The sequence below is a fragment of the Etheostoma spectabile genome, chromosome 20 (genome assembly GCF_008692095.1).
Source record: "Etheostoma spectabile isolate EspeVRDwgs_2016 chromosome 20, UIUC_Espe_1.0, whole genome shotgun sequence".
NCBI lineage: Eukaryota > Metazoa > Chordata > Actinopteri > Perciformes > Percidae > Etheostoma > Etheostoma spectabile.
Genome location: NC_045752.1, coordinates 17156011 through 17182214, shown reverse-complemented (window position 1 = coordinate 17182214; position 26204 = coordinate 17156011). Strand labels below are relative to the sequence as shown.

Below are 26204 nucleotides of genomic sequence, written 5' to 3'. Positions count from 1 at the left end.
GTAAAACTTCTAACTGAACCCCCCCTCCCCCCCTTGTCTTTTTTGTTGCTATGAACATGTATAGGGTCAAGTGTCAACAACTAGCATAGCTTTAGCTGAACAATCCAACTAATAATGACTTCTACAACTACAATTCACAAATCTATTCAAAATTAACAATTACTATCAACAGTCAAGCCTCAGGTGCCCTGCCACACAAAACCGTTTTTACTAGCATTTTTTGAAATATGATATGTTGTGAATGTGAAAATGAACTGCTACCTTTCACCTCTAGTCACTGAAAAGAAATAAGAGGAAAATCAGGCCAATTACAACAGCTGGTCAGTCTGATGTCATGTTGCCTGAGCTCATTCCTCATTCATGAGCTCTCCCAGTTGCGCTGGGTAAAGGATGCTAATAGCCAGGCACTCATTGGCTAGCTGTTAGCCAATCAGAGTCAAGCCGCTTAGCTCGTTGAATATTAATGAGAACTGGGACAAATCGAGCTGAGTCTTCCTGCAGGCTTTCTATACCACGCTAGAATGGCTTGAAACAAGGTAACCAAGGCATTTTTCCACAAAAAATGTTACAGAGTCCTTGATAGAACCTTCGACATTACCACAAAGTGATGAAATACGTGTGGCAGGGCACCTTTAAGACCTTAGATAATGTTAGCAATTAATTACGGTTAAACAAAGAAACCGCGATTATGTTCTAAAAACATTTTTACAACACATTTCGGACTCACTTGTATTGTGTTATTAAATTGTACATGTATCTTGTATTTATAGAACGGCTTTAGGGTTTTGATCTTATTTCTTTTTTCAGGATAAAGCAAATATTCAATATTTATTTTTATTAATCCCATGGAAAGATCAAAACCATCACTCAATTGATCCTACTAACAATAATTGTCTGTGTAGCCAAAAGCAGATATACTGCACCTTAATTCCTCTGTGCCATAGAGCTCCATTGTTGTCCAAAAGCCATGTTAAAAACACATCAACGAGCCACACTGTTGCACTGGTCCCTTCATTACAATTAACATGGGCATCGTAGTTTGTTAGTATGAGTGAATCGTACATACACCATCTTGCTGTCAAAACCTCACTAGTTTTTAGCTGTTCCTCATGCATGTAACTCCCCAAATGTGTATTAATCCACAGCTAAAAATAGACCCCAAGAAATGCATTACCAGGGTTCTCAATGACTCAGAAAGAGCCTTTGGTGGGTGACTATGCAAGACAAGCATGACCAATTTGCATACAGTAAAGGCAATGTTAAAGGTATCAGGACTAACAAGCTTTGCCGGTTCCAAAATGTTAGAACTGAACTGAACTGGAACCAGTTACAGAAATCCATGAAACTAAGTGAGCTGGTCTCATTGGCCGCTTTTAAGAGGATGTCGATTGACTTGGAGGCAACCACATCTGGCTGTAGATGTTTTGCCTTATGTGTTTTGGATTGCGGTTGACTTTGAGGGATTTGCTGATTCAGTTGTTTTTAGTGTTTCTGTGTATTTTGTGTTTTTACGTGCAGTACGTGTCGTTTTAATGCTGACACTCTTGGAAAAGAGATTTCTTTTCTTGGTTAAATGAAGGTAAATAAATAAAGAAATAAAATCATAAGTCTCTGTTACCTTATTTGACAGAAATCAATCAATGTGCCAATGTGTGTCATTTCTGACAATGTAATAAACAAACCTGCCTATCATGCTTGAGTGAATGAAGCTCCAATTAACAAAACTGCTTAAAATATATACATATATATATATATATATATATATATATATATATATATATATATAATATACTACTAGTAAAATCATCAAGAGTCCGGCACAGCCTGACTATCTAAATATGGGTGATAAAACTGAGATTAGCCTTTCTATTCAAGTTTATGTTCTGCTTTTTTTTGGTTGGTAAACTAATATTACGAAGTTACATTTTTTCTTTGAGTTATTATAATTTTGCACTGGTGATTTCCTGGGGTGCTGGCTAAAACCTCTTTGGAGGGCACAAAAATTCCTCCCTGATTCTTAACTCCTGTTCAAGAAACTTTAAAAAGACAAATGTAAGCAATGTTACACTTAGGCATGTGATTTAACGTCATATTATTGGCACCTTAGTGACGCTTACGGAGCTCAGCACAAGCACCTCGGTCTTAGCTGCGTCACTGTTGTGCCAGTCATCGTGTGTGTGTGTGAGTGTGTACGGCGGTGCGTTAGTCAAGTGTGTGCAAATCTGAATGTCACCACAGAGAGTTGTCTTTAAGCAGAGAACATGAGAAAGTGAAACAAAATTGAATTTTTGGGCTGTCAACCAGCGTACTTTCAGCAGCCTGTCAAAATCTAATCACAGATGGCTTGATCAGACAGTGTATCTCGCTCTGGTAAAAGGTTTTCTGCCTTCCACATTTAAAATTTAGAGCTTACACCCACTGTGAAAAACTGCCTGTAGGCTTTTTGCATACAATGTGTGCATGATTGGCTTTGCCGCTGGGCCTGTGCTGTACGTTGGCGCTGTAACAAGGGTGATGGATGAAGCTTGTTACTCACAAGTGATTTGCATCATCTTTACTGTTGCCACTGCTGGCGTGGGAACCATCGTAAACCACATTTATTCTCCTTTTTCACGGTAACAGATCACTCTGTCAAAACCCATCTAAAGTTGTTTCTCCTTTCTTTCGTCTTTAGCCTCTCAGGCATGGTGGGGAAAGAGAGAGATTGGTCTTTGACGCTACCGATACACTTTTCCCCAGCCTCAGTTTGCTCCAATCGACCCTCCTCCGCACGGTGATCCACTTTTCCTTTCGAATGTTTCCAGGCTATACGTCTCCTTTTTCCCTCTTCCTCTCCCTCTACTGTATTTCACTCTCTCTCCCTGGCTCTCCCACCCCAGTGCGATGGCTTCGTGTTGCGGTGCACCTTCAGGCTGTGTGTGGGATGGTGTTGTGGGCTGGCATCTGGCAGCCTCTGATAAGAGAGCGAGTGAGCTGGTGCCATTCCTTCTGAGATGTTTTTTAATTTAAAAATGTGGTCGTCCAGGAAGACCATTGAGAAAGTTTTTTTTTTTTTTTTTTTTTTTTTTGTGTGTGATGTGTCTGAAGGACCTTGTATAAAAACTACTATATAATAGACTTGGACCACAAAGTTAACGCAATGACCACATGTGCTCTCCACTAAAAAGTCTATTATAGGGTATGTCATTTTTTACTCTTTTGTGATGATTTCCTCACACTCTGTAATAATTCAGCTAACATGTCAGCAAAAAAAAGGCCAGCAGACACAGAGCAACATTATTATTCAGTTGTGTTTCTTTCCACCACCACAAGTCAAATATTCACTCTCTTTTTAGCTCTCTTTTGGTCTCCACCTTGAATGTGCTGAGTTTAAGCATAGCTAATTTTGTGGCACTCACCAAAATGGTTGTGTCATTTCTAGTAGGGCACTGGTCCATTTTTTTTTTAAATTTGATACAGTATTGTGCAGTTGTGCGTTTGGGCGTAGTGCAATACATAAGTTATTGATCACAGCATGATTCCACGGGAAATGTGCAATCTGGGTAGAATTAAGTGCAGTATGAGGGGGAGGATGTACTCTGGGTTATTTTTTCTTTCTTCTGGGAGTGTGGGGGAAGGAAGGGGGGTCTTGTGTGAGGTTTATCGGATGTTTACTGAATGCATTTGGATGAAATAATTGTATACTTATGTTTTATGTATGTTTACTGTGTTTATGTGTGATGCATCACCATCTTTTGTTCTCTTGACAGCCCAAGACAAATATCTACTATAGGAGACAATAATGTCTTATCTTAACTTAGTTTTAGTTTTTGAATTACCTTTTTCTGCTAAAATCAGCTCCCCTCTGTGGCTAGAAATTAGGTTGATTAGGGCAGAGTCTGTGGGGTGAAAAACACAAACGAGGTGAAAGCAACTTAAAGCTAAAAGAAGCTAAACAGCACTGTAGAGCTGACAGGCATCACAGAGTTAGTGTGTAAGAGGTTGCCTAGTTGGTGATAACTCTTTGTAAGTTTGTGACTAAAGAGTGCAACCTCACCTTTAACACAAGGCATAACTTCGGATTTTGAGTTCCCTTGGAGAGTGTCGATCGTCCTGATACTGCTTGAGCTTCTGGCGACTCGTGTCTAGCTGGAACATGCTTCAGGCAAAGCCTGGCCATATACATCTTTCACTAACTTATTGTGAATTGATAACCTGAGCCACATGCTGCTGTTTATCACAGTTGAAATCATTTTCTAGGAAGTTTTGGAATGAATTGCTTAGTTCAATGAATAAATACTGCAACTTCTGCATATTAATTGAACTAATCTAATACCATACTTTGTTAAATAGCTTACATGCTCCTCCCTAATGAAAGTATCTCCCCTGTTACACTTTTTCAACAGCTTAATTTTGTGTTTGACATGGGGCTGTGGTTATTGGGTATAGGGACTAACATTATTTGTCATTCTGCAGTTAATTGCAAATGTGACTCCAGGGAAAGAGTAAGACATACCTAATTGCTGCAATCATATCCGTGTTAGGTCTCGCATGGGAATGTAAAGGCATCATGGGCCACAGATTGATTGCTAGCAGGGGTATCGAAGAAGAGGAGAACCAGACGGGCTGGCTACATCACTTACGTTCTATGGCTCCATTGACCACTTTAAGCTTTAGTGCATACTGTTTTGGTATTAATGAACGTCCATCACATTCAAGCCGTTGCCAAATGAGTTGCTACAAAGCTAATTAAGACTATCAGCTCCACATAACTCTCTCTGTGTTTCTCAGTATGACCATGTTCAGAAGATTGTGGCGTCTGGTGACTTCCTGCTACCTTACCTCTTCTGAAGAGTCCATCATGTTTTTTTTTAATCCTCCTTGTGTTCTCCTTGGCTACTAGCAACTCTGTGAATTGGGAGGGTACGTGGGATCACTGAATGCCTGTATCATGTGGGCGCGCCGACAGTTTTTTTGTCATTACTAAGAATTCCTCATTGGGGAAAACAGAAACTACGCACTATAGCTTTGAATGCGTCCCAAAATCCCAATTCATCAAAATCTATATTTAATAAGCTTGTCACTTGTGGAGTCAGTGTTTTTTTTTTTCTTGTTCAATACAAATCCTTCTATGCTAAGGAACTATTTCCGCTAGGCCGCCAGGGTGCCTTGAGTTACAGAGAATGTTAACATAGCTGTCATGGTTGTGTATGTTTCAGTGACCTGTTTTATTTTGTAGTCTGTTTTTCTCCCTTGTCACTTCCTGCCATGTGTTTTGATTTGTTTTACCTGTTCCTGGGCCCTCGTGTCACATGTTCCTTGTTTCACCTTGTTACCTTGGGTATTTAGTCTCTGGATTGTCTTTGTCTGGTGTCAGACCATTGTATTGCATCCTGTTTTTGTATCCCTGGTATTTTTGGCTTCCTGGACCTTTTTCACTATTTTGCTTGCTGTCTTTAAGACTCCTTTCGTTTTTTTTGTTTATTAAATTGTCTGAAACCTGTTACAATAGCTGGATAAAATGTCTGTCACCTCCAAATTTCTTTTTGTGCGTTTCAAAAAAGGAAACTTGAAACTATGCGATACACCTTAATGTAACACAAGTAGACTTCATACTTTTACAATTTTTCAGAGGTGGAAAGTAACAAATTATAATTACTTTACTTACTTACTTACTGACGTTACTGTAATTGATTCGTTTTTGTGTACTTTTCAGAGTAGTTTTTCTTAAATCTGTAATTTTACTTTTACTTTTACTTAAGTATGTTTTGTTTGAAGTATTGTACTTTTCTACATTTTAAATCAAAACCCCTTACTGAGTTAAAAAAAAATCTGAATAATAAAGGTCTCTAACGTTGTTTTGGCAAAATATCTGTCACCAAACTCAAATCAAAATGGTTTTGGTCGCATTTTTTGTTATGTATTTTTTTTCAGATTTAAGAGATGTCTTCCATAATTTCCAGTCATGTATTCATTACTAAAAGAAAGGCTAAAATGCTTCCAAATAAATTGTGTACCAAATGCTCTCATTGCCTAGAGGAAATGTAAGTATCTGAAAACATGGTTTCAAACCTAAATCAAATATCTATAACATTAGCTATTCCTGAGGAAATGTGCAACAATCAGAGTTGAAGTATTAGAAAAAAATTGCCTTTTGTTATCGTTTGTTAAAGATTTAAATTGAATGATACCCAAAAACAAACGGCTCATAGTTTTAAGGTATAACACAACTGGGTTGTATGTATTTTTTAAACTCTACTAAATCTTTTTATAGTTTTTTAATAGTTTATTATATTTTTCTGACCCGAGTAAGTAAGTTGCAGAACTGAATAGATGAAATAATTTAGATGTGACTTTTGGCTTTCCTATCACTCTTAGTCAAATCACCATAAAATGCATTATCACCTCAAAAATAACCTTTCAGGATCTGTATCCATCTCTTGCCCTCAGGGCTACTCTAGTTCAGAGTCTTGATTCTCCTGTTAGACGTGTACTCAAACGCATCATGGAGCATGCAAGAACACATAGTGAGAAAACACACACACACACACACACATGCACAATCTTGGCCCTGGATATTTCAGCCTTTGCTCCATCTCACGCTTGAAAGGTTCAGAATCTCTGGCCGGAAAGTTCAGCTGTCGATGTGATGTGCCGGGCAGGGAGCCAACCAAATATTACACAAAGAAGAGGCACAAGTGAGATGCGTTGAATGGATAAAGGGAGCAAAAGCATGAGGCGTACTCAAATCATTACTTGTCAATTACCCATTTACGTCTGATACAGCGCAGAACCTGTGACTTGCCTGGGGAGGTGTGAGGGGTGTTATGTGATGGATACCAGAGCATATCCGCCACTGCAGCTATATATGTGGCCAGCTTTGTGTGGGAGCTGTCTGAATCTGTGCAGCACATTGGCTCATCCCCACATACACAGAACAAAATTATAAATGCAACACTTTTGTTTTTGCCCCCATTTTTCATAAGATGAACTCAAAGACCCAAGACTTTTACTGTGTACGCAAAAAAGCTTCTTTCTCTCAAATATTGTTCACAAAAGTGTCTAAATCTGTGTTAGCGAGCACTTCTTTGCCGAGATAATCCTTCCACCTCACATGTGTGGCATATCAAGAGGCTGGTTAGACTGCATGATTGTTGCACAGGTGTGCCTTAGGCTGGCCACAAGAAAAGGCCATTCTAAAATGTTCAGTTTTGCTGTAGGCTACTCTCATATAGCTTGCCTCAGGTGTTAAAACCAACTGTAGCCTACCAAAACATGGAATTGGACTACTTTTTAACTGACGTTTTCACAGGTTATGAAACCATCTCAATTTAATACCGACAGACGGCAGCTCTGCCCGCCACGCGGACATGCGTGTCAGCAGCGGCTTCTCGCCGGGAGAATCCTGCTCAGTCTGACTGCAAACTTCGGCTATTTTGCAGCGGCACCTTAGCGCCATCCGGTGTTTATCTCCGCCCAAGACAATTGGGATTGTTTTAAAGATGTGCCAATAAACCAGAGCGTGTTTTTCTCCCTTCCCGGAATTCTGTGTTGACTAGCCAGACCCTCCTTCGCAGCGCTGTGGAGGAAGGTCTGACAATGCGACACTACACAACCCCAAACCAACCAGGCTATCCAAAGAAACCCTCCAAGGTTCGGTACTGATACTCCTTTCATTCTTCAAATTACTAAAAATGACCAGTCTGTCTGAGTCCTTGCATGCCCTGTTCCTCTATCACTGAACTAGGCTGTCGTGGTTTTCTTTGCTATCATAAAATGGACAAAGTGAGTGAACATCATCCGAAGCCGTTTAAGAAAATAGTGTGGGGAAGAATTTTAAACCATAAGAAGAAAACATGGTGGATTAAGATGATTTATGTGTTTGACTCTAAGGCAGTTTGCTTAGGGTCAAACATTCAGTGAAATTATCAGATTAATTCAAACAGAAAGTCAAGGTTGACTATACTGAAATGCCATTAACCGACAATTTCACATCATCTCGTTCTAGCTATTTGCACCTCCGAGGTAGAGTAACACCAAGTTTTCAGTAAACATGTGACAATCTCCAGATGGTTTGAGCTACCTACATCTTTGTGGTGGTTGAAAATAAAATAAAACCCTCTAAAAGCCTGAATCTCCATCTGCATGATCCACATCTTAATCACTCCTCTGGCACATTTATACTGCAGAATATCCCTGACAATTCAGTGCAACCTGCTCTTTTCAGATGATTCAGCCTACCTCCACTGGCATATTTGTTGTTGAATATGAATTAAGCTCATATCAGGCTTCAGAGACTGCCAGTGCACGTTGTAATATGATCACGACGAAGCTTCTTCTTACTTTGCCATTAACCTTAGATTTTGCCAACTCGTGTATCTTAATTTCTTATTTTCCATTTTTAATTCTTTAATTTTCATCCAAAGGGCGCTGGTTTCCCCCTAATGACTTCTCTGACCTTAACACTTTACAAAACAGTATCATGTCATTTCTGCAGGAAATTGATAAGAAGCATTGGAGACATTTAAACAATGAGGTGCATTCAGGGAAAGCCACAACAAGCAAAATATTATGCCAGGCAAAACAACAAGGATAAATAGACACAGTCTAATGGGATAAAGGTTAATTAGGTCGGCAATTCTTTTAAAAAAACAAAACCAATTTTATATTAACTGCTGGCCTCAAGCAGCATCAATTAATTTGATCCTGTTTGGGGCTGTGGAGACCTCCCCCTCTGCGCTGGCATTCATTATTGTGTGCGGGGGGCTTTCATCAAATACCAAGCAGGGTTGTGAAGTCTGATTCAATTAATCAGCGGGCGTGTGACAATGTGTGGTTGCAGTCGGATGTCAGAGGCATGTATGTAATTAGCACAAGACAATGGTAAACCAGAGGAATTTAGGGGTTACACAGTCTTGATATGTCTAACCTTTTCCTCCATGACAGCTTGTTAAAGAAGCAGATGTCTCATTTGATGAAAGAAAGCATCGGAGATGAACAATGAGAAAAAGTGTTCCTCATACTTAATCCTTACATAGTCCCTCCCATACCAAGCAATTGGTAGGATGGTGCAGAGCTGTTGACATGGCAGCTTGTGTGCAGATGTGTAAATATGGCACTAAAATGAAAAGCTGAGACAGGCAAACACAGACCTTGCTATTCTGAAATATCGACACTCAAATATCTTTGTGATGTTACTTTAAAACTAGAAGTCTTGAAAGGAAAAGTGAAAATGTCTGGTGGCAGTTTTTAAGTTGATCTCGTACAGACAATTCCGAGATACGTGATGCAAAGCTACAGTGTGAAGTGAAAGGGACAGGTCCACGCCGTTGTTCTCAAAACACAGACGGCACCAGCAGTGGCTGTGACACAGCTCATGGAGGCAATTAAGATACTTTAAAAAATACCTTAGTGCCCAATTGCCAAAATTTGTGTCAAAAGTGGCACTTTTTCTCTGAGCCATATCTCAAATCTGTCAAATTTGAACACGCAGACATACACACATCCGATTCAGTGCCACTTACACTCTCTAAGGATTACATAACTTGTGAATAAACATTAATAAATTATTGAAAAAGACGCTTCATAACTCCAGAACTTGCCTGAGAATCACATTTTTATAAGTTTTCTTCAGTATCAAAGTCACCCATTAAAGCTGTGTATCCACTGGAACATTGCAAACAGGAACTGCTAATAGCTTATTCACCATACTTCTAGTAATGACAAAATATGCATGAATGAAAATAAGGCTTTAACAAAAAACTCATTCACCCCACAGCATTATGCATACTGTAGTTAGAAAACTTGTGCTCCATTATTATGAATATTAACTCATTGATTATTGTTAACTGTTATTATGTGGTGTTTGACAGTGTTGGGCAAGGAATGCCCCTCGGACATTGTTGTTAACGCAATCTCCTCGTTCCATTGGGTTAAGGGTTACTTGTCTCCACTTTGACTGACTTTGAAAGCCCCGACTCAGACCGAGTTCTCAATTGCTTTTGTTATGATGAAGGATATCTGAGGTCTCAGACATCAAGAACAAAATAGAAACTGCCAGGTCAAAGTTCAATTTCTTCTTCAAAAAGCCACTTTACTTCCACAAAGAATATAACTGTGTACTTGATTTCACTGAGTTATCTTGTTAAAAAGTGCAGGCACAATTACAGAGCCCCAGTCAACCATATCAAGACTTTGGAAACTGGGCTGCAGAGGCTTTAAGACTGTCATAGACAAAGTGTGTTTACCAGCAAGCTCAAGGCTGATTAGAGAGTTTTTTAAAAGTCTTGTGGAAAACTAACTGACGATTGCAGGTTTTCTTTGATTGTTAAACATTCTGCATGTTTTGGATCGTTCAGTTGTGTTACACTACAGTCTCTTATTGCCAGACCTTCCTCGACAGTGCTGCGGAAGAGGGTCTGGCTAGTCCACACAGCATTCTGGGATGGGAAAAAAAACGTGCTCTGGTTTATTGGCATTTCTTTAAACCAATCACAATCGTCGTGGGCGGCGCTAAGCACCGCACAGAGCAACGTTTAGAAGTTGTTTTAGTGCTTACACTTTTTTTTCTTTTTTTAATCTGTCGTACAGATGATTCAACTGGTTTTATATCCATTGAATTCTTGGAAATGGTTGGTCATCTCCATCTGCAACTGTAGATGCCTATGATACTGTAAGTCCTTCCACTTTGCAACTCTTTTTTTGTCATCAAATTTATTTATTTTTTATATTTAGAAAACATAATATTCACGAATAACACAAACAACACACTGGGACATAGGAACATGTCCCAGGGCCACAAAAATATAGAGGAAAAATGGGAGGGAGACAAAACAACACATACAGAAACAGACACACACAAACAGACACACAAACACATTTACAGACACAAGACAAGGGACTAGTCATATGCGCAAACAAAAGCGAAGGTTGCGACACCAACTCACAACATGGACTTTAAAAACTCAGCAATGGTGCGCCATGTGTCCAAAGTCCTTCCAGGGGCTCCACCCATGCAAGCCGTAGACAGTTCCATATATGTCACGTCCAAAAAAGAAAAGGTTCATGTACAAACGGACAAGTTATGAGGTGGCATCCAACAGGTTGCAATCATTCTCTTAGCAGCTGTACGTCCGGCAAACACAGCACGTTTTTGAGCTTTACTACTTTACTTTTCATACTTTAAGTAACTCAAGCACAAAATATCTGACAAAGTAGGGCCAGGAGCTACACTTTAAGCCGATCATTCGAGTGGCTGCACAAGAATAAGAGGGTAAAGGGTAGAGTCAACGCTCTTCATAATGACCTGCCTTTATGCTAACGAGAAAACCTTTGGCAATAATTGCAATTTTAAATATAATAACATCAGTTTACCTGAGCAGCCTTTTGGATTTACGGCTTATCTCTCTGCAAAATACAGTAGAAACAAGTTTTTCCAATGTGTATAGACAGCCCATCCTTAGCATTAATCTGTTCCATCAGACTTATCCTACAGTACAGGCACCAGACTGATATAAGTATTTCATAGAGCCTTTTCTGAGGAGCTTTCTAGAAAAGGTAGCAGCTCACAGCTGGTTGATGTTATCCTGTTGCTGTTCCAGAAAGGAAGACCCTTTCAGGTAGTCATTTCTTATCCAGCAGACACAGATGATTGTGTGTATTGTGTTGAAGTATATGTGATTAAACAGACAGATTACCTTGGTTATCATCCAGAGAAGTGTCAGGTTTAAGCCATGATGTGCTGCTTTCATTTTCCACTCTGATAATCTCCATCCTTTGTTAAGATTTTTCATGTGGCTAAGATTAATCTTATAAATACCGTGAGCAATGCAGCACACGTTTGTTTCCACATGGACTTTTCTGAATGATGCATGATGCCAGATTGTAGGTTAATCCTATGGACGTAAACTAGGCGTTGGTTTGTCAGTTGAAAGCTGCATGAGGCAAGTGTATACGTGCCGGCAGCTCCAAATACTGTATCAGTGAGAGATAACTGTTCAGAGTGTCTGAGCGTCAGCACCCACAAATAGTGCAACATGACATCAGTGGATCGTACACATAGTGCTCAGGTTTACCAAGCTGTCATCCTGTGACACGTTTTATCAAAGTGGAAAGAGAAAAGCAAAAAGATGTGATGCTGGGGAGTCCAGCTCTCACCCCTCCTGTGTGTGTTGGAAGATTACGCCACTGAACACAGCTGCAAACAGCTCTCAGGTAGAGGCAGAGCTTAGTCAGGATGGTCTCGGGTAGGAGTACTCGGGTTCTCCTCACGGTTGCAACCTCATATTTAGCTTTCGGACTAGAAGAGAAAGATATTTGTAAAATGTAGCTTGATACCTAAATACAATTATTTGGGTGTACAGCAGTGGCAGCAGCAAAACAGTGCAGCATCTGCACTTAGTTTTTTTTTTTTTTTATGGTTAGTGAGAGAACTTTATTCCCGTCTTTGACACATAGTGGAACATTACAGTGAGCATGTGTGTACAGAACTGTGAATAAATGGATCGCCGAATTCAATGTTATACAGCGCATTGGACATTGGTTTATTTTGCATTGCTCCTCAGTGGCTTATTAAGACATTAGTCTTATGGAAAGTGAGACTACAGACAAGACTACGTTATTTTGAACATGTGTGGAAATATGAATGTTGTGTGAAAATGTGTGTGTAGTTTTTTTGTGTGTGTGTGTGTAGTTGGGCTACTGCATGACACTTTAGCAAATATGCGCTGCAGTTATGATTGTGTAAACTGGCCTGTGGGCCGGTATTTGAAATGTGTGTGGTAGGCTAATCAGAGTTTTATGGTGATGTTGTATTGGTAAAAAAAAAAAGCATGAATGAATGTCTCTCTCTTTGGTTTGCTTGCTAATAGACTGTGTATGTACGTGCGTGGGAACGGCTATTGTTTGTACTATGAAATAGAATACCGCAGGCGCCATTGTTCTACATTACAGCAGGCCGTTTTCACATTAATGCTTGTACTGATGGATAGAAGGTCTGTTCGTTCCAAGAGAAGAAGAAACTATCAGAATGGCCATCCTCCCCCTCAAGGCCTACAGTTCTTATAGAACACTTGGATTTTGTATAACAGATGGGAACACAGCTGTGCTGTAATGTTCCTGTGAAGGTTAATCTTGTACAACAAACTCTTACTTGCAAAACGCACCTTGTTTTTGACAAATTCATTGCCCTGCCTGCCTGTCATTGTCTTATTTCTTACTTGTGGGAGGTTCCAATGCATCCTCATCCCCAGATGATAAAATAGTTTTACTGATCTGCCACCTCTAAGCTTTGGCAACTTAATCTACTGAAAAAACCTTGGTTATGGTTAGAAATAGGCTGTGGTCATTGTTTAAAGCTACTACTTGGTTAAGATTAGGGACACATTGTGGTCATGGTTTTTAAAACAAGCTATGTTGTGAAGCTAATCTACACATTCCCATTACCAGTTTTGTGTGGTATCCTATGAAAACATTTGCACAATATTTCTAAAGACTGCGACCGCCAACTGGTCACGTGACATTTTAGAGCCTGGGACATTTAAGTTTAGCCAAGGAAAGCTAATTTTGAGCTGCATACCGGACACCATGAGGTGTTGTCATGCCAGTGGCCGTTACAGTCAAGTTTAGCTAACAAAAGTTGACTCTCAAGAGTTGACGACAGTAAGGTGTAGGCAGCAAAATGACAAGAAAAAAACTTGGTTTGGGTTATGAACAATTTTCAAATCATTTTTTTCAGTTTGAAAGTAGTTAGCTACTAGCCTTAGTTTGGCTGGAGATGCTGGAGATGGAAACTTCCCCAAAATACAGTGAAGAGTAGGATAGATAAGCTATTGTGAGTCTAAACTCTCATATTTCAGGGGCCTCACACCCATGCCAGAATTAGCTGTATAACAACACAAATAATATATTAATGTGCCCCTCAGCCTTAAAAATTACTCTACGTTAGGGCGCCCATATAGCAAAGTTGGTAAAGCAGGTGCCCACATATAGAGGTTTACTACTTGACGCAGTGGGCCCAGGCTCGGCTCCGACCTGCGGCCCTTTGCTGTATGTCATTCCCCCTCTCTCTCCCCTTTCATGTCTTCAGCTGTCCTGTCAATTAAAGGCCTAAAATGCCCAAAAAATAATCTTTAAAAGAAATGACTCTACATTGGCAATACTGTTATCAATTTAGACAAACACGCCTAACGTTTAAAGCTTACATCGTTTGAAGTTAAATTGCATGTTACAAATAAATTAAAGTGCCCATATTATTAAAGAAAATCCCTTTTTACTGGGATTTGGTGTGTTATTTTGTGTTTGGTGCTTCCACATGCTTACAATCTTGGAAAAAAAAATGATCCATGCTGTTTTGATTGAGATACGGTTTCTGAATGTCCTCTGCCTTCAGTCTCCAGGTGAGCTGTTCAAAATCTGCACGGCTTTCTACGTCACTAGCCGAGACAAGGTGGCTAACCGTAGAACGCTAGCGATAGCATGCTAGCTTGTTCTCAATGACAAAACACTGCTACAACACATACTAGTTCAACATAATCTAAAAAACTACTTCCTGTCCCTGCCCTGCGGGTATTCCACAAGTGTCCCTTGGTTAGAAGAAGTCTCCCAGCTAATCCTGCCTTGGACTGACCAAAGCTGGAGAAAGAGTTATCTAGCTGATGTGATCTTACCTAGCTACTGAGCATATGCGACTCTCAACAAAGATAGAATGAGATGTCTCACTCTGTAGCTAAAACAGAGACCCAAACACACAGGATGAAAAGAGGATCTGCAGCGATACAGTACAACAAAAATATTTAGTTTTTTTAAAATGCAACCATGTAAACCTATTCTGGTACAACCTCAAAATACAATTATGAACATGAAAATGAGCATAATATGGGCGCCATAAGCGGTAGTCCTATGCATTAAATGGCACACATGAAATGAAAAGCTAGGTAACCTTACTGTATTTTCCACAGAGGAGAGGAAGGCAGGCACAATACCTAAAGAAGCCAGAGGGTCGCATTTACCGATTGGTTGATAATGAATTTCAGAGTTCTATATGTCATCACTAACCGTATAGAATGTGTGCTTGTTGGTATTTGTGCAGCATCTGTTTTCCCTTACATTAAATTGTAGATGGTGTCGCATGCTTTGTAAAGGCCAATAGTAAATGGATGTGGACCTTAACCTTCATCCATGGATCGCATCTCTTCCTGACGCAACCCCTTCTATCCCCGAAAGGTCACCTCTGCCTGGCTTTCACAGAAGCAACCACATTTCTCCCCACATACGACACACGCTTAAATGGGAAACTGTTGCGGGATTAGAAAGTTTAGTGAATTGTTCCACTGCTTCCAGCCAGCACTATATGCTTTTCTGCACATTTGTATATTTTTCCCAAGTTTTTTTTTTTTTTTTTTTTTAATGCTTACCCACCACAATTGTCGCCTTTCAGGGTAAAGGAAGATCCAAGGAAAATAAAAAAGGCAGCTTCTGTAGGTTTGCAGGGCTTTTCAGTTGCTGTTTCTAAATGCTGTGCATTAAAATGAAACCATGAGAGAAACTGTCCGTCATCACTGACAGCTCTCACCATGACGCCTTGTGGGGATTAGCTCCAAAGTGCTGAGAGGGCCAGAACAGTATGTATCAAGTCTGCAATTATTTGGGTGAAATAAACACCTTTTTCCACAGTTTCACAGTTTTCTGCAGAGCTGACTGAAGTCTCAAAAAAGGGGCTGCTCAGAAACGTCAACAGCTGTCAATTTATGGTATGAATGAAAAATGGCAATTTACATTTCTTCTGCCTTTTACCTTTTGACTTGCTAACTTCTTTGGGCAGGAGCTTTACATTCTCATGGCAGCCTGGACACGGAAACAACAAATGCTCATTTAGGTCACATGTACAAAAACATGCAGTGTATTGGTAGGCTTATACAGTGTTGCAGTGTACAAATACTTTGTTTAATGTAGACTACAGTAACAATTTACAGTTTTGTACAAGTGAAAATAAATGACTTAGAGCTGCATGTGTATACAAGAGAGATGAACAATAGAAATTTAGCTTTAATTTCATATGAATGTATAAAAAAACTGGGGAAAAATGACAATCATGGCTCCTAACGAGCTCATAACTTGGATAATACTGACTTCAACAGACACAGACACCTCTTTGAGTGGAGTGCCATCATTCATTACCAACTTAGTCAAGTAAAGCCTGGCTTCAGTCATAAACTTTATTGGACCCTATCTTTCACACAGCACAGTGTGGCTCAAAGCCCAACGCAAGTGTCCTTGCTAGTTTAAAACCGATGCAGTCGTCAATTTCCTGTCCAGCGCCCGCGTCAGTAAAATAGAAAATGCACCTGCACCCATCTGTGAGCCCACGGGCGTGCTGGTCCTACAGGGAGGTGTGTTCAGGTGCATTCTTGGCGTATTGCTATCTTGAGGCAGCGGGAAGTCATCACGGCATTGACCAACAAAAACCTGGTCTAAAGACATTTCATTGTTATTTTAACCGCGCATTAGTAAAATGCACCTAGGCTGCACACAAGCAGCGCATACACATGCAAAAGATTAAAAAGATTACAGTGCAAATCCTCCATTATAATAGCAATGTGCCAAGGTACAAATGCTTGGCTTTTAAAGGGAATGGGAGAGGATGCTCTGATTGGTTTATTGCATGTTATACCCAAAATACACATATGATTTAAGGAAGACACTTAAGGAAGTTCAACCCTTTTTTACCATGCACCCAGGACATGGACCCTTTGGTGGATTTGGATACGCCTTAAACACACCTGCGCCATGCGCTTCACACCGTGCTCTTAGATTGTTAAAATAGAGCCCATAGGTGTCTGGTCAATGTCTTTAATAAAGAAGTAGGCAATGGGCGTCTACCAATGGACTTGCAGTCTAACAACCAAAAACAAGAAATGTTAACTTTCCACACTTGTCTCAACATTGCCGTCTCCAAGATCCACAAAGCTTGTCATTGTTTATGTGGGAGTCATGTGGAACCTGCTTCCTGATACCCATGTCATGTACCATGAGACACACTTGACTGAATCTTGGTAGAGTTTTAATTTTTTTGTTGTTGTAGCAAATTTAAAAATTATGTGTTTAAACCAGGCTTGGCATCCACAGTCTGCAACTTTAGTGTAAACACTGCAACACTTACTGACACATCAGTATATAGTTTTTTTTCACAAGGTTGAATCCTCTAGCAGGGATTTCACTGTCTGATAGATAAGATAAGACAATGTTATTGTCTCTCACCTGTGACAGGGCAGGATCAAATAACATAAAATGCTTATAAGAACATGAAGATACATCTAGAAACAGTGAAAAGACAGTGACTGTACAAACATTGGCAAAATGCATTTTGGCATTTTTTAATTTCCGTTGCAATTCATCCATCTTCTCCTGAGCCTCAATATTCTTTCACTTTAACGGGGTCAAGGGCATTTCCTGACCTAACTCCATACAACAAGTACCTGTTGTATGACTTGTTTGCTTACTTACATATTTGTCACCTGTTCCTTTTTTCTTTTTAGTCAGCTTCCCTTTTAGTTTTGTATTTGGCTGATCCCTTTTTTATTTATAATAATTCTGTATGGCGTTGTTATGGTATTACAATGCTAAATAGTGGCAGAGTACTGTCAAATGCCTAATAGCATTTGATCCCACCGTAAATGTGGCTCATTTTATGAACATACTGTTTGTGAAAATGTCATTTCCTTCACTGTTATTTATTAATTTATTCAGTTTTAATGACTATTGCAGAGTCTCCATGAATCACTTTCTTCTTTTCCTGCCTGCCATTTCATACTTATTATCTCTGTGTCACGCACAGTCCAGATGTCGTGGCACTTCATGACATAATTACAAACTGGTAATGAGAAGGAGAGGGGATATAGATATTTCCTTTTGCACTGTAATTATGAGTTATTGAGAAGTTGAGTCTAAACATGAAGGGGTGTTACAAGGTAGTTAAAGGTACAAAGCCCCAATGCTGCGACCTGCATCTTACACACTTATGAATAATGATGAATTACAGCCCAAACGTGGTGAACATAAAAAAAGCATTACAACCATCCCTCCCCATGGTTCTAGTATGAACCACGCAGACTAGTCAGAGTTTTACATTAATAAATGTTGGTAGTGTGAAAAAAAAGATTGAAATTGATTTTTAGATTATGGGTGTATTAGGAATTAATGATACAAATGTCTGGGGAAATTAAAAGTTCGTAGGATGAAGCCATGTGTGGCCTTCCATTTGGAGGAGTCAGCCAGGTGTGCGGTTCTGTTGAGACGTCTGTAGAGGCGTGCTGAGTTTGTCAACCAAGTCTGACAAGTCTAAAACCTGCAGCTTGTGGAACATTTTTTTCCCCAAACGTTATCTTTTGTCAAACTGGAACAGAAATGATGGGGAAATAAAACAAACACAAAAGTATAGAGACATACACAGAGATAAAGAAAAAGGGAAGACAATGTCAACCATAGCTTGCTGCAAATACATGCATGTGCCCTAATTGATCTACTTTCTAATGCATTCATAACAGCATATCTGACGGCCTATTAGTATTTGCGTGTTTAAAATTGCTTCTTAGCTGTTTAATCCAAGGCTTCATTCAGAGAATCCTCATGTGATTTTCCACACCTTCTTTGCATTGCAAAATACATGGCGAGTGTTATGTTAGAGAATATTAATGTGAAAAATCCTTAAGGATGATAATCAGACCAGCTTATCAAGTGAGCAATTACTGCGCCATGGACTCCCTTTTATCTCACCTGTATTAATAGTGGTAGTAATACTACTACTACTACTACTACTACCACTACCACCCATACACATACACACACACACACACACACACACACACAAACATCTGCAGCTGTGTTTATGTTTTATAGGAGGGTTGAATAAGTAAACATTTATATTCTGTTCTTCTATTTTGATGTTTGAAATTGTATTGTTGTATTGTAATGAACTTAGACATCAAACACTAAAATCATTACGCAGCTCAAGGAAACCAAATTTTGTTTGGGGTAGTCAACAAAAATATTAATACTGTATCTCAGCTGATCGTTTTTTTTTTAATTCAGACTAATCCTTGTTTTCTTTGTTTTTTTGTAGGTCCCCTTTGTATGAACTAACATGGACAAGGTGGTCATCAGTCTCCTGCTTCTGGGAACCGCAGTTAGGATGGCCCATGCATGTCCCAAATACTGTGTCTGCCAGAACCTCTCTGAGTCTCTGGGGACTCTGTGCCCCTCCAAAGGCCTGCTCTTCGTCCCACTGGACATTGACCGGCGAACTGTGGAGCTCCGGCTGGGCGGCAACTTCATCCTGAAGGTCACCACTCAGGACTTTGCCAACATGTCAGGTCTGGTTGATCTCACCTTGTCCCGCAACACCATCAGCACTATCCAGCCTTTCTCTTTCATTGACCTGGAGACCCTGAGATCCCTGCACCTCGACAGTAACCGGTTGACTGAGCTGGGACCGGATGACCTCCGAGGGCTGGTCAACCTGCAGCACCTGATACTCAACAACAATCAGCTAAATCAGATCTCCAACACAGCCTTTGACGACTTGTTAGTGACACTGGAGGATCTGGATTTGTCGTATAACAACTTGCGCAGTGTGCCTTGGGAAGCCATCCGCAAGATGGTCAACCTCCATCAGATGAGTCTGGATCATAACCTCATCGCCTTCATTTCCGAGGGGACTTTCGTAGATCTAGATAAACTGGCCCGCTTGGACCTCACCTCCAACCGTCTCCAGAAGCTCCCTCCGGACCCCATCTTTGCACGCTCGCAGAGCAATGTAGTGATGAGTACTCCTTATGCACCGCCACTTTCTCTAAGCTTTGGTGGAAACCCACTGCACTGCAACTGTGAAGTGCTTTGGCTTCGAAGGCTGGAGCGGGAGGATGATATGGAAACCTGTGCTTCTCCTGCTAGTCTAAAGGGGCGCTACTTTTGGTCTGTTCGTGAGGAAGAGTTTGTTTGTGAGCCCCCTCTAATCACACAGCATACACACAAGTTACTAGTGCTGGAAGGTCAAACGGCTAGCCTACGCTGCAAAGCAGTCGGGGATCCAATGCCAACCGTGCATTGGGTTGCTCCTGATGACCGTTTGATCAGCAACTCCTCCCGAGCAACGGTATACGAAAATGGCACCCTGGACATTACAATAACCACGCCCAAGGATTACGGGATCTTTACTTGCATAGCTGCCAATGCTGCAGGGGAATCTACAGCCTCTATTGAATTGTCAATCATTCAACTCCCCCATCTGAGTAATGGTACAAACCGTACCACACAGTCCAAGTCGGGGCTTTCGGACATAACTAGCTCCACCAAGACCAGTAAAGGGGAGCCTAAACCTCTACCAGAGAAGGTGGTGTCTGTATCAGAAGTGACTGCCATCTCTGCTCTGGTCAAGTGGACTGTTAGCAAATCAACTCCAAAGGTCAAAATGTATCAGCTTCAGTACAATTGTTCTGAAGATGAAGTTCTCATTTACAGGTAAGTAGGATGAATGAAACTCAATTATATCCAAGTAAGAGCTGAGACCTTTCTGGTCAAAGTGGTAATTTAGGCCAGAGGTATAATCTTTAACTTTAGAACACTAGCTGCTCAGCTTCTTCAGTCAATTGCTAATTGTTTGCTGGCTAAGTACTTGAGTCTATTTCTTTGAAGTGTTAATCGGAGATCAGCATTTATATTTCTTAATCCTTCTTGAGTTTTCTTTTCTTTTTTCTTTCACATTGACACATAAAATAAACAGTGAGGGTACATTTTTAGAAATTGTGAAACCCAAAGTGAAATCCTTGCCCTGAACCATTAATGAGAAATCCAAGAAGAAAAAGGATTACAGGCCCTCATTTTAGTGTATCTGCATCAGAATAGTGTGGAAATTGGCCTGTTGTGGATAGCACTTACAGCAATTTTGTGCAAGCTTCATGCTTCCTCAATTACTAACACTTGATGGTGAATCTTTAGCAACAACTCATCCAATATCTTATTCTGTGCCAAGGCCCTACACAATGTACCTGTACTGTGCATTCCAGCAAGAGCGATTTAATGAAAGATAATAGACAGAATGAGAGAAGTCTGATTATTAGCTGAGAATATAATATTCGAACTGTACACAATATTGAAGAAAGATATTGCTTTGTTCAAACACTGTGAATGCAACTCCCCATCCCTGCAAATTCAATAAGGTGTTTATCTGATTTCTTCATTTGCACAGAGCTTGCTGTACCAGATTGCTATGCCATAAAATAGAAGACCAATATGAATTTTCAGAACTTTTTTTCTCTGTGATGGAAACGTCAGATGACTGATCTGAAATTTTTGTAAATGCCATTCATACATATTATCTAATGTCAACAAAATTGCAAACAAAACATTCTAAATTGTATTTTATCACCTAGTCATTGATTTGCAGCAGCTAAACTATGTCCCTGAAAAGAGATCATTGAGATGGCAGTCCTGATGTTATTGTTAGTCAAGAGTCAGTACCTTACACTTCCAAACTTCCTTGCGCAGTATGTGATTTGATGCTTTAAAATGCATAGGAAGTCATAATCGCTGCACACAATATGTTATTTATATACAGAAGAAAATTATCAAAAGCAATACATTTATGAACTCCTATGTAATGAATGCTGTGCAGTCCTTATGCATTTCAAAGGACAAATTAGGAACTGGAAGGAAACGATAACTGCACAGATAAGCCAACTACTGTTTTTGAAATTATTTTCGTATGACTTCATTGCTCGCACATGCATAACTACTCCTCACCTCTGGTTCGCTGACATGTTTCCCAGGGCACTACCCGTACTCCAGCAATGGCATGATGAAAACTCAATCCGAGCCACATGGGGGAGGAGAAATATGCATGAGTTCTTTCAAACATGTGAGCCAACGCAGCTTCTTCTTAGGAAAAAGGCAATTATGAATAATGGACTGTAGCCCCACTGGTGTCTGGGCTCTGTGGTGAAGGTGATTCAGAAGGTTTAAAGATATGGATGAATGTACTATAAGAGCACAGCAAGCCAACAATGGATAGATGACTGAGGAATCTATGTGGAGATAACTACAGATATGGTAAAGAGTCTTCAAGGGCCATTGTCTACCCACAGTTACAGTATCTAACAGCCCTTGATTGTTACTCTGTTTTATAGCAGCAGGACTAATCCAAGTAGCATATAGCATTAGTTTACAACATTTTCTGTCAGATATACCGCTATCAGATGATAATCGCCCAATCGCCCAAGCCTACACTGGACGATTCAGAAAAAAACAAGAATATGTTCAACATTAACCTTTAGAAAAAATATCTGCATTTTGTGCTACATACCGATCCACCACCCTGACCTCAACACACATTATTCCTGCTGTGGCACTGAACATTTGCAATGGACAATCAAATTTGTTCAAAATGTACGTAATCAGGTGTGTATACCGTATTTCTCCAAGCGGTTCACTTAAGCTTTAGCTCTAAATGATGTTTCATTCTGCTAGCAGCACATTCTGCTTGCAGTCAATGATGTCCAAATGAAGCTTCATGGATCATTTGTATTTGTTGACTCACCTAGACGGCACTCTTGGTTTCATGAAAAATGGCAATTCGTAGTGTTTTTATACAAAAGAAATATTGTCAGAAGGTATTTAAATTTTACATGCATCATGGTATTATATGATAGCTCCAGTGATGTGCATATGTATTTCTCTGCAGTCTACATTGACAGATGAATTTGTTGGTTGCTTAGTTAATTAGTCATATTTAAACATCTGGAATAATAACATAGTCATTTGCAACAACTGAATGCTTGTTAAATGGATTTTTCAAGAAATTACATTCAGCCAAAACAATATGTAAAAAGTGGCCATTGAATACTTATCTCATTGCTATAGCTTCAAGCATATCAAATGGGATGTACATGGACCAATGAGGTCATCTTTCTGGATTACTCTGTGCATATAAATAGCTACTTAGCATGCTTCACGTTGGCAATTTCTTTGATCTGTCCCAGCATAACACACTAAGCCAGTGTTGCTTCTAACACAGTTCTCTGCCATTGTCTTGAACTCCCATAGTAAGAGGTTCTCATTCTTAATGCTGTATCTTTCTGTCTTTTGACAGGATGATTCCAATGACTAACAGAGCCTTCGTAGTCACAAATCTTGTCCCAGGGATGCAGTATGACCTGTGTGTTTTGGCCATCTGGGATGACACTGCCACCACCCTTACTGCCACCAACATCGTCGGCTGTGTCCAGTTCATTACCACGGAGGACTACCCGCAGTGCCAGTCCCTCCACAGTGGCTTCCTGGGTGGCACCATGATCCTGGTCATCGGTGGCATCATTGTGGCCACGCTTCTGGTGTTCATCATCATCCTCATGGTGCGGTATAAGGTGACCAGTGGCACCCAGACTGATAAATTACCCACTGTGAGCAACACATACTCACAGACCAATGGCGGGTTGAACAGGTTCAACGGTGCCCCGCCACAGGTCAAATCCACAGTAGTGGTCATGAGTGAGGAAATGGTAGAGTTCAAGTGTGGATCCCTCCAGAGCAGTCTCTCTTCATCCTCATCCTCTTCTAACTCATTAGACAGCCAAACAGGAGGGGGGGCTGGCGACCGCTACAGCATGCAAGGCAGGGAATGCAGCACCCTGCCCAGCAGCAAGTTCAGGAGGCACAGGCATGGCCCCAAAGCACAGCCAAACCTGGACCACCTTTTAGGAGCCTTCACCTCACTGGAGCTGCGAGGGGTAGCACGGGAACACCATGGGGCTTCAGCCCCTCCTACCACTTCCAATGCTGTGATGACGGTGGCTATGTTACCCCCGTCCGATAAAGAACCCCTGCTCGGGCGGGCTGAGTCCACCACCATGCTTGGACGTCTATTAGGGGTGCCCCTGCAGGGTAAGCCCAAGAGGAGTCACTCATTTGACATGGGTCATGTGGGGGCTGCACAGTGTCGCAGCAGCTACCCTCGCAGGATTAGTAACATCTGGACTAAGCGCAGTCTGTCTGTTAATGGAATGCTGCTGCATTATGATGACAGTGAGGACGAGAAGCCCACTTTTGAGAGCTCTGAGTGGGTGATGGAAAGCACAGTTTGAGTGGGTCGAACTTTGAGGTTCATGGCCAATAAATCTATATCAGGAACTAAAGGAAAATGAGTGTAGAGGCAGAGGGAATCTAACTTTGGGTATTGCATGAAGTTCATCCATGTGAATACTGTCTATGTCAGTAAGAAAGGCACTCAAAGTGATAGATGCCTGGCCATCATCTCAAATCTCTGGCAGTGTCTAACTGTATTTGAAATATTGTTCCATTCTCAAAACAACACCGAATCTTGGATTGTGCAGAGGGAGTAATTTCCCCATCTACAGGGCACATGAGAGTGTCTCTGAGAGAAGGAGGGAAGAGAAAGATGAGAAATTCAAAGTGGATTTACCTCTCTGTCAAAAGAACTGAACGCCAAGATGATTTGCCTCGGCTGTGGTGAACTGGATGGGCTTCACAATGTCTTGGACCCTCAGCATTAAATGGGACTACTGTAACAGGAGAGAGAAGGACCAGAGGAGGAAATAGAAAATTAAAACAGTCATTTTTATTTTCATCTGGGTTTTTCTATCATTTTTACTATTTATTATTTGAGGTGATTCATCAACAGGCAGAGGCACAACTCTTTAAGGAAGTGGAATAAAGGAATAATATACACACAGACAAGTGTTCCATTCACATCACTTAGCTATACTTTCAGTCAAACTTTAAACGATCACAAACTGAAAATTTCAATCCATCACAAAATAATACTTCTTTTCAGATAGTATGGTATTATGCTCTAGATATTATTGACACTGGACCTCAGGTTATGTATTATATGAGGTTATTTGAGGATTGCAAACAGCTCAAAACACAAAGTTCTTCACATGTTTTCGAATGCTTCAAAGCATTATTTAGTCTGCAGCCAGTCAAATTGAGTATGTTTACAGCTCAGGTTGATTTCCTGCTGTTACAAAATGTCTTTTTGAATGCTTAGATACGCTCCCCATTGGCTAATGCTGGTGACAATGGTCCCTGTAGGCTCAAATGCCATTGATGTAAACAAAGTGTTTGCCTCAGGATACAGTTTCAGATGCTATCAGCACATATTACAGTCACCAGATGGGAAAAGTCTTTTAAATCCATCACGCCCACTTAATCATTTGCGTATCCCCACAGCAGGATGTTTTACTCGGCTCTAATTTTCTTTAGGTTACGTAAACAGGAGAATACGACAGTTATTCATTTAGCCAGGTTAAATGGTGGGATGAGTCCAGATGGCCTTTTATTAGCTTGATAAAGGTCAGTATGCTGCTCAGGAGAGGATGCTAATCGTAGAAAATGGGAGAAAGATAACTTTTTAAGAGCCAAACTGCTGAAATGCTGGAAATCTATATTACCAGGTTGCATGATACAGAACCTTTGTTGGTTAATGTATTATTTCAATTGATTTATTAAAGAAACCATCCATTTTGTATTGTATTTAATAAGGAGCTGTACATTGCAGTAAGATACTTTGAATTAGTGGCTATCTGGATCACTGCCTACAATCAACCGAGACATCCCTACACATTTCGATGCCTTTCTCAATATCTTGTGGGTTTCTGCTTCATTTTAAGATGTGGAGTGGTCATCTTTTTTATATTTTTTTCATCCCTAGGTGTACCGTTCTGTATATTGGCATTTCTTTGTACAATTACTGGGTAAGAATGTAAATGGGGGGAGGTGGGGGGGTGGGGGGGTCAAAATCGTGCAGTAGTACTTTTATTTTTATGTGAAGCAAACAGTGGAAAGGTGCTTTACTGTGGTGTACCAACTTGGTCATTGTTAGTTGGCACGCTGAAATGGGATTTTACATGACACATGTAAAATGATGGCTGCTTTTAAAGGGTCAGTTTACCCCAAAAAAACTAAAATACATATTGTGCCTTTACCTCTAATGTTATCTAGCCATGAAAGCACTCTTGGTTTTAATTTGCTCAGGTTTAAAGATATCCTTCGATGAGATTTCTAGCTCTAACACAGTTGAGGTGTGTAATATGACAATATATAGTGTGTTACAATAATGTCAATTACCAGAGATGATTACCACAGTAGCTATCTAGGAAGAGAATTACGTTTTATGTTAATAATTGAATATAGACCTATGGAGCAATTTCATTAAA

General features: G+C 40.3%; 1 protein-coding gene across 3 annotated transcripts in view; it reads left to right on the top strand.

The window, feature by feature from the left end:
* The window catches only part of LOC116670241 (leucine-rich repeat and fibronectin type-III domain-containing protein 2), a 127316-nt gene extending 101375 nt beyond the window's left edge, over positions 1–25941 (top strand). For 2 of the 3 annotated variants that reach the window (XM_032500666.1, XM_032500665.1), the window contains 2 exons: positions 19097–20493; positions 23120–25941. In XM_032500666.1, the coding sequence (XP_032356557.1) occupies positions 19118–20493; positions 23120–24110 (2367 nt within the window). In that variant the 5' untranslated portion in view covers positions 19097–19117 and the 3' untranslated portion in view covers positions 24111–25941. Of the gene's footprint in view, positions 1–11561; positions 11573–19096; positions 20494–23119 lie in introns of those variants that run through there. The other variant, XM_032500667.1, reaches the window with a different exon arrangement.
* Positions 25942–26204: the final 263 nt, after the last annotated feature.